Below are 14,437 nucleotides of genomic sequence, written 5' to 3'. Positions count from 1 at the left end.
TGCTTATTGATGTTTATAGTCCACAAGGCTTCTAGAGGCAAGTGTGCTGCATTCTGCTGCTCCAGGACTGTCCACACTTCAGTCCTGGTAGCCTCCCAGCCCAGCTGGTGCTCCTGGAGACAGAGACTGCCCTGAGCCCTCCAAAGCAGTGTTTGTGTATCTCAGCAGACTACAGGCAGAGCTAAAGCACAGAGACCACATTTCCTCCACAAACTTCAGGCAGTTTCTCAGCTTCTCCTGTCCAACACAACAAACATCACCTTTGGAACGAACAACACATTTTATTGCAAGAAAAGATACAAAGCCAGGTCATCATTTCAGACCTCATACTCTAGAGGTGTTAGACTCATCCCTTGAACATGGGAGTGTCTCAATCAAAGGTGATCCGAAAGCTGCGCTCCTGCTCTTTGCGGCGACTCTCACAAACCTTGGTCACCTCTTCCACCTTTCTCTGCAGCACAGCTGTGGCAGAAACAGGAATTAATGTCAGTCATCCCACAACACAACCCTGTGGACACTTGCTTGCAGGACAAAGAACAACATTCAAACGGGGCATTTTTGGTAAAACACTGCAGTTGTCAGGAGTAACTTCCCGGCAGAGGCCTCTCATCAGGCACAGCAGCAGAACTGAAGCAGATGTCAGAAGGGACAGTGCCACTGAAGGTGAGGAGGAAGATTCCTCAGGCATCTTCAGGAATTCAGGAATGAACACTCACACACAGCTCCCGCTTCCCACTCACATTGCCAAAAGGCAGCAGGACAAATCTCACCTGAATTCTGGTCAATCCACTGCAGGGAATCCATGTGTGCATTCAGAATTTTACAGATCTGCTGAAGCTGAGCAGAGAGAGAAGGTGCAAGTCAGTTGTGAGACTGCATAAACACCAGGAGTCAAAGGCAAAGTTACTCCTTGCCCAGCTTCCCCAAGACAGCAGCCACCTAGCCAGGGAAGTGTGTGCAGCAACACTGCTACTTTGCTATTCCAAACCAGCAAGAAAACTGAACAGTTTGGATGACATATCTGTGGCTTTGGCTTATTTTAATTTAGACCTAGGAACCAGCAGAATATTCATAACCTTAGGCTTGAGGTGGCCAAATTCAAAATGAAGGTGGAAAAACTCAGTCTGCTATACTGAAAGGCAATTTTATGGAAAAAAAGCTTCTCAGTAAAGCCATAAGGAGCATCAAGGTAATATAAACAATAAAAATAGAAGCTTGAACTTACTGGGTCACTCGTGTCTGCTGGACCCCTTGATGTGTTCAGGTGCTCTGTGATGTCCTTCAGATCTTGTGCCATGCGCTTCAGCTGAGCATCGATGTTTTCAGCCAGTTTGTAGCTGCAGAGCACACAGGAACCAAGATCAGAATGGTCAAAGCCAACTTGGAAGGCCTGCTCACAGTCACACTGCTGTGGGCCATCAGCATCAGCTGCCACAGCTGCAGCCCAGGCTGGCAGAGAGCTGGGAACAGCACCCAGGGAGGCTCCATCACCCACAGGAGGGGACTCCCAGTCTCTGTCTCCTTTGATCTACACATGGAGACAGACAAGCAAGAGAGTGGAGGACTGTGAGTAAAATCTAAAGTTGCCGTGCATAAACCAGGATGAAATATCTGATGGCAGGCACTGATAATCCTGTCACCCATCCCAGCTCCACTCCTGCTGAGGGCTGTGAGCACAGGCCAGTGCTCGGCCCCATCCCCACAGGTTTGTGCCTCACGTCCTCTCCCGTTCCTCATCCGCGTGCTGCAGGTAGATGGTCCCGCTCTGCTCCTTCACAGATTCCTCCAGAGGGGACAGCAAGTCCTCCAGCTCCTTCTGCTGGGACAGAATGAAGTCCAGTTCCTGATCCAGTCTGCAAAGAGAAAGAGCCAAATGCTTCCCGTTCATGCTGCAGACGCTGCAGAGCTGTCACACAGCCAGGCAGGCCAGTGCAGAGAAGAAATAAAAGTGCTCCAGGTCTCCTACCTCTTCTGGTCCACCTTCACCTTCTCCACTTCTCTGTGTAAAGAAGTAATCTGCAAACAGAAGACACTCCATGAAACCTTGAAAACCAAGAAGGCAGCTCTCCAAGGAAGAGAGGTGGGAGGGGGAGAGCACAGCATGCAAGTTCTACTGCAAACAAGAGATGGCCACATGAAGATTTACAGAGCCAAGATGGAATAAGGGAGGTTCAGCTTGGAATAATCCCCCCTAAGAGAACTCGGTGTCACAGAGCAAAGGCACAGAACAGATCTCCAAGGCCTAAAGGCCAGAAGTGACACACAGAGAGGCTGTGAAAAGCACCCAGCTGGAGCTCACATCTATTTGACAAGCAGCAAGTGCCACTCAATGGCTTGTTGCACCTGTAACAGAGAGCTCTGAGGAGCCAGGCAGGCAGAGTGAGGTTCCACTGGAGGTCAGCTCACCTTCTCTCCGTTCTCTATCAGCATGCGGTCCCAGGCATTCACTTGTGTGGCTTGATGGAGGAAGTGCTTCTCTTGGTCTTCCAGCTCCAGGCTCCACTTGTTGATCAAACTCTCCAGCTGGGCATAAGTCATCACAGGGGGGGCACTGAGAGGGGGTGAGGGGCAGCACAGGACACGAGGTCAGGAAAGAGAAACACCACAACACTCCCTGATTTGCCCTTCCTCCTGCAGCCCCCAGCCTGAGCAGTGCAGCTGCTCCTGGCCCAGGCAGGGAATGCTCAGGGGTCACAAAACCCCACCTGGGTGTGGTGCTTGTGGTTATGGCAGCTGTGGAGGTCACAGCTCCAATGGCACCAGTGGTAGTCAATGGCTTCAGATTCAAAGGAAAGCCAGCAGCAGAAGTAGTCCCTGCAGGAAGAGATTCAAGTCAAGCAGCAGAAGGGGACACACCTGGTACCTCCCAAGCACAGAAAGCTCCAGTGGGCACTGCCCATGGCTGTAGGAGCTGCAGTAGATCCCTCTGAAGGCAACAACTGCAAATGCTCCATCTGTCAGGGAGGGATTGAAAACATCCCCAGCCCACAGCCCTGTCAATGTCCTCGGCTTTACTGCAGAACCAATAACTGCCAGCACACCCAGCTCCTCCCCTGCACCTTTGCAGTGAGTGAGAGAATTCTGTGTTTTCACAAAGAGATGGGAAAGGATCCCAGGAAGACACACTGTGCTCTTTTCAGTTACTTGAGGGTTTTACAAATCACAGCTGCTGTGCTGCTACCCTGACATGGCTCTTTACACCCCTACAGAGCACTGAATTCAGTCTCCCCTCTCTTCAGTGACTTTCAGCATCTTGTTCCTACCAGTGGCAGTGCTCGTTGTGGCAGCTGTGGTTGCAGGAACTTTTAATCCAAAGCCAAGTGTCCCCAGACTGGCTGTCCCAGTGGAACCAGTGGAAGTGGCACCCACTGTGAAGAGAAGACACCATTAAATGTTGCATAAGCCATGGAATGCAGGGCCCCTTGGGAAAGCTGTGCCCAGCTGCTGCCCCCACCTCTGCCTGCAGCAGCAGCAGCCCCAGGGAGCAGCCACTGCTCCTCTACTGCCCCAGGGACAGACCTGCCTGGAGAGACTCACGTGAGAGGCCCGAGGTGCTGGAGGAGGCTGGGGCTGAGGAAGTTGCCACAGATGCAAACAAGGAGGGCCCCGTGGAGCCCAGCACTGAGGTGGTGCTGGTGGTGGAGGCCGTGCTGGCAGCTGTGGATGTGACTGCAGGGACAAACAGCTCCATGTGAACAAGCAGAGCACACTGAGCTCCCAGCCCCTGCACAACAACCCTGCAGGGAGGGGGACACAAACTGCCCAGCCACACCTAGCTCCTGGGCATGGCAGCATTTTCACCTCCTTTTCCTCTTATTCTCCCTCCCTGCCTGTCTTTCACAATGTTCCCCTTCAAGGTTGTGCCTTCCTCCCACTGTGCTCCCAAACAAGCACAGAACAGAATCTGGTATGTGGGACACAATCAGAACCACAGGACATGCTGTCCAAAGGCTCCAGGAGGTGTCACAGATCACCACTGCCAGGGCAAACCCACAGAACCCATGCCTGGGGCCCCTTCCCACACCCAGTGTATTTGTCTGCTTCCAACAGACAACTATTACCAGGAGAGCAGATTGCCCAAAGCCTCAAGGAACTGTTGCCTAGAACAGCTTCCTACCTCCAAGCTTGGTTCCAAAGGACAGGGTGGGTGCCTGGCTGCTGCTTGTGGTCGTTGTTGCTGTGGTTGTACTGGTGGCTGCTGTTGAAGGCAGTGCCCCAAAGGTCAGACCTGGAACCAGGAGCAAAAGGAAAAGGTGGATTTTCTTCCTGCAGGCCAAAGAGCACTTGCTGCCCAGCACTGCAGAGCCTGGACAGGCCTGTCACAAACACCTCTGGCTCCAGCCCTCACTCCACTCTGCCCCAGCACAAGCCAGAGGCTGCAGAGCCTTGCCCCAGCTGCACCTGCAGACATGCCCATGCCACAGGCTGCCAGCCTCCAGCTGCCCCCAAGGCTGTGTCACAGTCCGTGTGACAGCCCAGATAGCCACGATACAGAGTGCCACCAGACACTTCCAGAAGGCTTCAACCCACACACAGCAACACCAGAACACTTCAGAAGGCTGCAAACATCAGCCCCTCTTGTTCTTCAGCCCAGCTTCCATCCCCCTCCTGTTCCTGCATTGCACCGTGTGCCCCCTGCTCCCTTTGGGGGTTGCTCAGTGCCCCTGGGCACTCCATGGCTCAGTGCTGTCAGTGCTGCTCCCCTGCTTCTCACAGCTGGAGCCATGGGGGTGAGGCTGGGCCACAGCCCCATCCCCGTGCCCACAAACCTGTGCCCGTGCCCAGCTGCACACAGCACAGCCTCCACGCAGCTCACCCACCTGTGGGCTGCCCCCCGAGGCTGAAGGGCGCTGCTGCCGGGCTGGCAGCTGCCAGGGTGGCCGTGCTGGTGCTGGCAGCAGCCGCAGGGGCCGTGCCAAAGCTCAGCCCTGCGGACGTCGCCTGCGGAGCCGCGGTGCCGATGCTGAACCCGGCTGTCCCCGCCTGAGTCGTGGTGCCACTGGAGAAGGTGAAGCCTCCTGTTGTCCCAGACGGAGCCGTGCTGCTGCTGCTGCTGCTGCCTGCTGAGCCAAAGGCAAAGCCAGACGGGGCTGCTGCCTGACTCGAGGGCGTGCTGGTTGCCACAGGGGTACCAAAAGAAAAGCCCCCCGTGATCCCAGGAGCTGGAGTGCTGCTGCTGGCTCCAAAGTTCACTTTTGGTGTGTTTGCCCTGGGAAAGAAAAGAAAAGAAAGGAAACCACTCTCCTTGAGACACACATCCACTCAAGTACACAGCCAGCTTTCTCCCTGACCATTTGCTGACAGCAGAACCCTCCTTTCAAAGGGATGCACACCTGGGCAGGCTTGTGTCCCAGTTCTGACAACAGACTCCATCCAGCTGCTGTCACCTGCCATCCCCCCTTAGGGCTCTTTTAGTGACCCTCCCTTCATCACCTGCACCCAGCCAGGTACCACAGGACATTTTATGGCAGCACACGTGAAGCTGCTCCTTCTTCTCTCAGCTCACCGCTTTCCACTCCCTCTACCCAAGGCTGTTTTTTTTCTGCTCGTCCCCATTTGAGCTCCCTTCCCACAGCTCCCATCTGGCAAGCTTTGACAGCAGCAGTTCCGCGGAGCCGCTGCAGAAGTCGCAGCCTTTCCTGAACGACAGATCCCTCCCAGCGTGCCGAGAAGACCCTCAGAGCACTCCGGACTCGGGGCAGAAGGAACACGACGTTTCCTGCTCGCTCTCAGAGCTTGAGCGTTTCTGTGTGTAACTTTTCCTTCCCCCGCGTGCAGGGCCCCCTCGGCACAGCGGCCGGGGAGCGCCGGGGCTCGGCGAGCCCGGCCCGGCGGGCGGTCGGTGCAGGGCGCCGGGAGCGCCGGGCACCGGGGCCGGGCACGGCTCGCTCGGAGCGGAGCGGAGCGGAGCGGAGCGCCCGCCGAGCCTCGGCCGGCCCCGCCGGGACCGCGCTCCCCCCGCCCGTCCCTCCGCCCGTCCCTCCCCGGCCCGGCTCTCACCCCAGCGGGAAGGCGGCGGCCGCCGGGGCCGCGGGGGCCGCCGCGGCCGAGCCGAAGCTGAAGCCCGAGGGCTGCGCGGCCGTGCCCGGCCGGCTGAAGGAGAAGAGCCCGGCGGGCTGGCCGCCGCCCGCCGCCGGCGCGGCGCTGCCGAAGCTGAAGCCGGTGGAGGCGGGCGCGGAGAAGGAGAAGCCGGCGGGGGCCGCGGTGGCCGCGGTGGTGGCGGCGCGGGGCGCGCCCAGGCCGAAGGCGCCGCCGGGCGCGGCCGCCCCGAAGCTGAACTGGCTCATGGCGCGGCGGCGGCGGCGGCGCGGGCCGGGCCCGGAGCGCCGCGATGGCGTCACCGGCCCCGCCCGGGCCCGCCCGCGCCTTCCCGCCCTCCGCGCCCATTGGCCAGCGCGGCCGTCACTCGAGGCATGGCGGCTCCCATTGGCTGTTGGGGCCTGAGGGGCGGGACGGGGCGGGGCGGTGTTGCTGTGGGGACGGGGGACGCGGCTGCGGGACCGGGTGAGGGACGGGGACACCGGGAGGGACAGGGACAGCGGGAGGGACAGGGACAGCGGGCTGGGATAGGGACAGCGAGAGGGACAGGGACACCGGGAGGGACAGGGGACACCGGGAGGGACAGGGACAGCGGGAGGGACAGGGACAGCGGGCTGGGATAGGGACAGCGAGAGGGACAGGGACACCGGGAGGGACAGGGACACCGGGCGGGACAGGGGACACCGGGCGGGACAGGGACACCGGGCGGGACAGGGACAGCGGGCTGGGATAGGGGACAGCGGGTGGGACAGGGGATACCGGGCTTGGATAGGGGACAGGAGACACCGGGCGGGACAGGGACAGCGGGCGGGACAGGGACAGTGGGAGGGACAGTGGACACCGGGCCGGGATTGGGGACACCGGACCGGGACAGGGGACACGGGGTGAGACAGGGGACACCGGGCTGGGACAGGGGACACTGGGCGGGACAGGGACACCGGGCCAGGACTGGGGACACCGGGTGGGACAGGGGACACCGGGTGGGACAGGGGACACCGGGTGGGACAGGGGATACCGGGGCGGGGTGGAGGACAGGGTGTGGGGTGGGCAGGTTCCGGTCCGGGACTCGGGTGGCCGGGCTGGGGTTGCGGGGTGAAGTGGTACCAGGCCAGGGGACACCCGGCCGAGGGTGCGGGACAGGAACTCGTACCTGCCAACACAGGTCTCATCCAAACAGGCCATATGAAATAAGGAACTTTTCAGTGCTTGCTTTCTTTGATCACTGCCTGACCACTTTTTTCCAGTTTGAAATAACAGCCTTTTATTCCAGAGGAATCTATCAATTTAAATTAGATAATTTCTAGAGAATTGAGTGGGTTTTAGTTAAATGTGCTGATTGACTTACACATTCCAATGGCAAAACTTCTGATAGAAAAATTAATTTATTGTTGAGAACTCTTGACCTTTTGCAGAGCAAGGAGCTTTACTTCCTCACCGAAAATTTCCAGTCAAATGCTAAGCGGAAAGAGCTGCTAGAGTTTGGACAATTATCAGGATATTACTGAAGGAAAATTATTTTCTCTGATCAACAAATTCCAGGGTGCAACCAGTTCATATGGCTCGATGACTGTTAGCTGTTGAAGTTCAGCATTCCATAAAGCCAGATAAGATAGCTTTATCATTAAGTAGAAAGGAAACCAGCTGGCTCTGGAGGCCAAGAAGTAAGTTTTTATAACCTAGAAACCAGATAATAAAGGAACTTTTCAACAGAGAAGGAAGCAATGTCAAAGTTAGCAGCATTGTCTGAAGATGGAGACCTACGTATGTGTTGGAAAATTCAGTAAAAACACCTGTGCAGTACTTGTGGCTGCCAGAAAAATGATAGTTACATTTCTCTTTTAAACCCCTACATGCTGGAATTTTACCTTGTGCTTTAGGACACCAACACAAATGGTGCTTAGAGAGAACTTCTCCTAACACTGTTTCCTTGTAACTCCTGCCTGTGCTGGTGCCTTCCCTTGGAACCAGCTGTTCCCAGTGGGCTGTGCTGCACACAAGGGTTAAGCTGCGTTTCTCTGTGCACTCCTCTGGGATTACCCCACCTTCTCAGGTGCCCTTGGGTCAGAGATACCAGGCTCTGCAGGTAGAATCAGTGCTGAGGACTATTCTGCATTGAGGTTGGAGGTATCAACAAGGTCAAGTTGACCTGCATTCCGTATCAAAATCACTCCTGTGGAGAAAAAAAAGACAGGTTATTGTCACAGGGACTCAGAGGGGAACTGAAGGCGCAGTGTATGACATGGGAAGCAAGGACAGGTTACACAGAAAAATGAGGGAAATGCTGTTCAAAATTTCAGGGAGAAAATTCACGTGGCCAGAGCTTGATTAGTGTTCAAGCTTACCAGCACTGTGAAAGACAGCAAAAAGGACTTGTTGAAACATGTTACCAGCAAAAGGAGGATCACAGATCACATCGGTTCGCACTTGACAAGGTCAGACACCTCCCAAACAGGGACATGGAGGAAGCAGAGGTGTTTAATGCCTTCTTCACCTCTGTCATTAACATCAGGGCTGGGCCCTGGGACACACAGAGCTCCGTGTTGTGGGACTGTGATTAGGGCAGGATAAACTCCCTGCCAAAGCTGAACGTGTTTGAGGCTTGCTGCTCCAGCTGGATGCACACAGATCTATGGGGCTCAGTGGGGTTCATCCCAGGGCACTGAAAACGCTGGGCCTGTCATCACAGGATCTCTCTCCATTATTTCCCAAGTCTTGGGAGACTGGAGAGGTCCCTGCACACAGGAAGCTGGCCAAACCTGCCATTTTCTAGAGGAGCAAGAAAGAAGACCCTGGTAATTACAGTCCTGTCAGTCTCACTTCAGTGCCTGGTGAAAGTGGGTTATGTTTCTGGGCATTATTGAAAAACACGTGAGAGACAACACAGTCTTTTGGCTTCCAGCAAGGAGCAGGTTTCTGGCTGAGAAAATTTATCTGGATAAGTCTCTCATTCTTTTTAAGTTTTGGGATGGGGGGAGGGTGAGAGCTGCGTTTATTTATAGATGTTTGCGTGTTTGTGTTTCTAACTGCTCTCCTTCCCGCTCCAGGAGCCCTTGCTGCCGTGTCCTGGCAGAAGGAGGTGACCTGCTCCCACACGGTGGCACTGCTGGCCTGGCTGTGTCCTGCTCATGTCCCCTCTGCCTGCCCAGGGAAGGGTCCTGACAACAGCCCAGTGCACTTGGCATCTCACAGACTCCCAGGATCGCGGCCCTCTGCAGTGGTTGGTGAATCACAGAGCGACCTGGGTCACCTTCTGCTCCTCCTTGCAGGATTTTGGGGAAGGGGAAAGGCGCTGGGTTACACCTGCACTGAAAACATTGTGGGGTGAGAACAGTCCTGCTCATCCCGCGCTGGCTCAGGGCACTCATGGGGCCAAACACCTCCTGTTGCTCCTCTTTTCCTGCTTCAGCTCCCCCAGACCCCTCTTGTTTCTCCTCACTGCTGCCGTGCTGAGCCTCTTTTTCCAAGCAAAGCTCCATCGATGCCTTTGCCCTCAGAGCCCGTCCATCTCTCCTAACACCCTATAACTCCTCCACGCTCTTTTTTCCTCCTATGCTTTTCTTCGTGCCCACACTCCTTTCCTCTTTGCCCAGTGCTGCATTTGAGTCCTGGGCCAGAACACAGACCTGCCGTGGGGTGGCCTTTCCTTTCCTGAAGTCAGGCTTTGGATTGTTTCATGAATGGGTCTGTCAGGTGCAAGGTCTGGTTGGGTTTGTGGACAAGCAGCTGTGGTCCTGCAGGACCAGCATGGCTCTTCTGTGGCCGTGCTGGAGTCTCCCTGTGGCTAACACCCTGCCTGGCTCGGGCTGAGCTCGATTGGGCTCTTTCCACGCCGTGAGGCACTCGGGCATCTGATCAGCCCACGCAGCTGCTAAACTGGGTCCCTGCCTGTGTTTTCCTCCTGAGCGTGACTGTCTGTTTGTTAAATAATGTAGCGACACGAGGTTCCTTGAACCCAATTTATCTTCCCGTGTAGCCATGGGAACAGCGGCTGGGGTGGTGACGCTGGGCTCGATGTCAGATCTGCTGCAAGGCTCCGGGTGAGCCCGGCTGAGCCCTGCTCCCTGTCTCCCCTTGATGTGTCCTGCCTGGCAGCTTCGCTTCTTTAGGCTTGTTTGCTTAGACTCTTCTTCAGCCAGCAGCATGGCTGTCCTTTAAACCTGGGAAATGCCGAGGATGATGGGGAGTTTGGGGGAAGATGAAGGGTTTGGGAGCAGCGAGATGTGACAGAGGGGAGAGGTTGTACCCAAAAGATGCTGCGACTCCCTGTGCTGCCTGCAGTATATGGTTTGTGGAAAGAAAATAAAGGCACGTGCAAGTAGTTCAATATTGTTCAAGCCTGTGCTGGTTTTCAGTGCAAAAGCATCTTGGAACCTGATTTCCTCCTTTATACCTAAAAATGACTGGCTCAATAAAGGAACTGAGGAGAGCCCACCCTTACAGTCACACATTCCCCATCCCTCCTGCAGTACATTCCCTTGCCCAGGCCGTGGATATGGAGGGGAGGGTGTGTGGGTGGCCAGCCCAGCATCGCTCCTTCGACTCAAACACTTCATTTTACCTGGAAAGGCATGAGACCATGTGACAGAAACCAGTGCTTAGGTGATATCACCAAAGGTGTGCCTGTGCGTTGCCTGAGAGTCAGAGTTGAGCAACACAGTGATGTGGACAGAGATCCCCCATCCTGCATGGTGAGGGTTGTTCACATCATTTCCCCCAGGGCTGCACTTACAGGTTACCACAGAAAGGACTTTCTCTGTTGCTTTTGCAGGCAGAAAGGACATGTCTATACAGCTGTAGGACCTGTGTCTGTATCTACCATTCCTAATCTCCTGCTTGGTTGAATCCTGTTTCGTTTCCAGGTTATCTTCTGAGATTTCAGAGCTGTTTCTGTGACCTCTCTTGACATTTTCAGATTGTGCTGTTTAATGTCTCCAGGTCAGTGCTGGAGCAGGTGGGAACACTTGAGATCAAAGGTATCTCCCTTATCTCCCTCCATTGATGGTTTGAAAGTAGCATTTCTTACCTTCATTCATTGTTTGGTGTTTTGCTTCTGACATCTCTCCAGCAGGTCCTCAAACCACAGTCCTACACCCTAATCATATTCAGTTTTCAATAGAGATGTTGAGGAGATTGAATCTGTACCAGGATATTGCAATGAGCCAAAGTTTTACTTTAGCAGTGTTTGGGATGCTTGCACCAGTTTTTATGGTTGCATGAAATGTATTTTCTGAAGTACAAAATAGCCAATGGCCTTGGGAGCATCCATGTTTCTGACCATGCTGGGAAGTTTTATCCCAAAAGCCAATCATCCTTTGAAGCATCTTACCCTGGGTGGATGAAAAGACAGACCTTTATTTTCCTCTCCAAAGCTGTTTCTAAAGCAGGAAATGTCCACACCTCCTTCAGACTTGATCTCAATGTTCTTCACGACACATATGCGTAATCTTAGCTGCTGCTGCTCCTCCTCTTTGCATCTTTTTTTATTCCCTCCCATTTAAGTAGCTCTGTGATCTGAACTTTATCCCTACCATACTTGACCTTATTTTTCAGAGGATTATTCACAGACATCCTCAGAGTTTTTGATGGCGTGTGTCAAGCCCTTGGGCTAAAACCTGTCTCCTGGTTTATTCCTGCTACCCAGGGGAAGGAGAACATGTCTGAGTGACAGTCATGGTTTAACCCCAGCCAGCAACTCAGCCCCACGCAGCCACTCACTCCCTCCCCACCTCGGGATGGGGGAGAGAATTGGAAAAGTAGAAGTGAGAAAACCCGGGGGTTGAGATAAAGACAGTTTAATAACTAAAGCAAAAGTCATGTATGCAAGCAAAGCTAAACAGGGAATTCATCCACTGCCTCCCTTGGCAGGAGGAGTTCCAGGAAGGCAGGGCTCCATCTCTGTAACAGGGACTTGGGAGGACAAACTCAGAATGTGTCCCCTTCCTCCTTGTCCCCCAGCTGTGTGTGCTGAGGGTGATGCCACAAGGTCTGGGGTACCCCTGGGGTCAGCTGGGATCAGCTGTCCTGGCTGTGTCCCCCCAGCTCCTCCCTGGTGAGGGTGAGGAGCAGGACAGGCCCTGGCTGTGTGCAATCCCTGCTCAGGGATAACTCAGACATCCCTGGGGTATCAGCCCTGTTTCCAGCACAGAGCCAAACCCAGCCCCACAGCAGCTGCTCTGAAGGAAATTCAGTCTGCCCAGCCAAGGCCAGCACGGTGATGTACAGAAAACAGCCATGCAGGAGTTAGTGAGAGGAATGGGCTCTGCTGAGTGAGGAGGTGGTGAGCAAAGGCCAGCTTTGATGCAAGCATCCATCAGCAGAGATCCGTGAGCCTGTGGAAGCGTTCAGCAGCCTGTGAACAGTTAGCAGGCTTCGTATTCTCACCTCTCTGTGTCTGACATCAGCAGCAAGATAAAAATATATGCTCCTTACAGCAATACATGGGTCTTTTGGCATTTCTTGAGCTGATTTGTTTTCACCAGTGTGAGGAAATAACACACAAAGTAATTCTGTGATGGAGCGTTTCCTAAATGGATGTAGCTTGGCAAACTGCAGCTATTAGTTTTCCTTAGATAAGCTGGTATCAGAGCAGCTGGGGTTGAAACCTGGCACTTCTCTTCTGCATCTTTCAAAGCTTTCTCAAGGATGCCTGTGCCAGGAGTTGCTGCCAGAATAGTTTGGGGGCATTAAGTTGTGTAGTGGAGATAAACACATATGGGAGGTGAGGAGGTCAGAAAGACATCTTCAGAGATAAGGATGTTGGGTAAAGCCTTCTCCTCCCAGAGCTGCCAGTGGCCCCTGTGCCAGCACCATGAAGTCCCGGGGCTGCAGCCAGCAGCCCTGGCAAGGCCTGGGGGGACCCAGCCTGTCCTGCCCTTGGTCCCAGCACTGCATGGAGTGTGCAGGAGCAGGCAGTGGTGCAAGGAGCCAGGGAAGAGCAGTGCTGTGCTTCCCCTCAGCTCACTCTGCTGAAGGCACTGTGGCTCTCTTCATCCCAACACTGAGCTGGGAGCTTTAATCCTGCATTTCCTGGGCAGCCTCAGCTTTGCAAAGATCTTCCATGGGAAAGGGCAGCTACACTCAGGGACAGCTGAGGGTAAACTTATCTCCTCACATAGGGCTGGATTGCCTTTACACTGCTTATTTCTCTTTATCCCCCATGAGGATTTTACTCAGTACTGAAGTTGGGTGGATTAGCTGCATCTACCTGTGACCTGGGAGGTAAAACATGCCAGTTTTCAGCTGCAGAATCCCAAGGCAGAAATCAGCCCCTGGTCACCCTAGCCCAGCAGGGATCTGGGACTCCCTGAGCTTTGGGAAGGAGGCCATAACCCACTGCAGGACCCTTGCTTGTGAGCTGGGCTGGCAGCTGCAGGGACAGGTCTGCCCAGGCATTTGGAAATTTTTTGTGTGCTAGCAGGATCCTGGCAGCTCCCTGGGCTGGGCAATGGGGACTTTGTTCTGGGAGCCACTTCCAGGGGCTTTGCCTTGCAACAGGGAGATCCTTCCCCTTGCTGAGGATGTCCCTGGACCCAGAGCCTGCTCTCCTTGCCTTGAAACACGGAGCTAATTGTTTTTCTCCCTGATATCTCCCCCCTGCCACCTCCCCGGGCAGCATGGAGTTGGAGCAAGCCTTGCTCCAGCCAGCCTGGGGTGAAACATCCTGCCAGTTCACAATCTGGAAACATTAAAATAAAAGGTGTTTGGGAAGGGCAGAAGGCTGAGGAGGAGGCTTTCAGTCGTGGGAGGACCCAGTCAGTCCTCAGCGCTCTGTGAGATGTGTGCCTGGCTTCTGTGGCAGCTGGGGAACAACCAGAGACAAAGAGCAGTGCCCTCATTCCTGTAAAAGTGTACTGGAATAGTTCAAAGGGCACACCAGCATCACAGTGCTGGTTGCAGGGATAGCTGAGGTCTGCCCTTAGCTCTGTAATGCCTGCAGAATCTCCAGGCTTTTCTATGCCCTGAAAAATACTGAAGGCTAAAATTGTGCCTGACACTTCAAAAGGAAAGGGCTAAAAATTTGGGTAATGAAAATACAACTGTTGGAGAAATCTTGGGAGCACCTGGCAGGTAGAGCTGGTGCTGTGGGACTTTGAACCAGTGACCTGAGAAACCTAAAGAGACAGCTTTTCTGGGAAAGCAAGTTCGAGGCAATCATGCTGCTTCTGACGTGAGTCTTGTCCTGCTTCAGCCTTTTTTAGAAGGCTGGACATCCCAGAAATAGAGGGTGTTGTAAGTTCTGTGAAAAAAGACACCTGACTTGGGGAAAGATTAGTTTGCCAGTGTGGGAAAAACTTCATCCAAAGCACTCCCTGAAACCCTGAGCAGATAAAAGGCAGCCCCAAAGCTGGTAAAGCCCTCCTGGTTTCTCTGCTGATGGGGAGATCTGTTTCTTCCAGAC

At 54.4% G+C, this 14,437-nt stretch overlaps 1 protein-coding gene and 1 long non-coding RNA gene across 3 annotated transcripts; one reads left to right on the top strand and one right to left on the bottom strand.

The window, feature by feature from the left end:
- Nucleotides 1-261: 261 nt before the first annotated feature.
- On the bottom strand, nt 262-6,302 carry LOC121469997 (nuclear pore glycoprotein p62). Its single transcript, XM_041716228.2, has 12 exons — nt 6,001-6,302; nt 4,821-5,209; nt 4,118-4,228; nt 3,538-3,669; nt 3,264-3,368; nt 2,706-2,814; nt 2,407-2,551; nt 1,967-2,016; nt 1,719-1,853; nt 1,226-1,337; nt 771-837; nt 262-462 (listed from the first exon to the last, which is right to left on the bottom strand). The coding sequence occupies exons 1-12, from the start codon at nt 6,285-6,287 to the stop codon at nt 371-373; spliced, it is 1,734 nt and encodes a 577-aa protein (XP_041572162.2). The 5' UTR covers nt 6,288-6,302; the 3' UTR covers nt 262-370.
- A 153-nt stretch (nt 6,303-6,455) lies between these two features.
- On the top strand, nt 6,456-10,363 carry LOC121470002 (uncharacterized). Of its 2 annotated transcripts, XR_012056062.1 has the most exons (3): nt 6,456-6,504; nt 8,337-8,471; nt 9,084-10,363. It is a non-coding gene; the product is annotated as an uncharacterized lncRNA (long non-coding RNA). The 2 variants fall into 2 exon arrangements; XR_005980461.2 differs by lacking the exons at nt 6,456-6,504; nt 8,337-8,471 and adding an exon at nt 8,478-8,831.
- Nucleotides 10,364-14,437: the final 4,074 nt, after the last annotated feature.

The sequence above is a fragment of the Taeniopygia guttata genome, chromosome 4A (genome assembly GCF_048771995.1).
Source record: "Taeniopygia guttata chromosome 4A, bTaeGut7.mat, whole genome shotgun sequence".
Taxonomy (NCBI): domain Eukaryota; kingdom Metazoa; phylum Chordata; class Aves; order Passeriformes; family Estrildidae; genus Taeniopygia; species Taeniopygia guttata.
The sequence above is the reverse complement of the archived record's forward strand: the minus strand, read 5'-3'. Positions and strand labels throughout refer to the sequence as shown.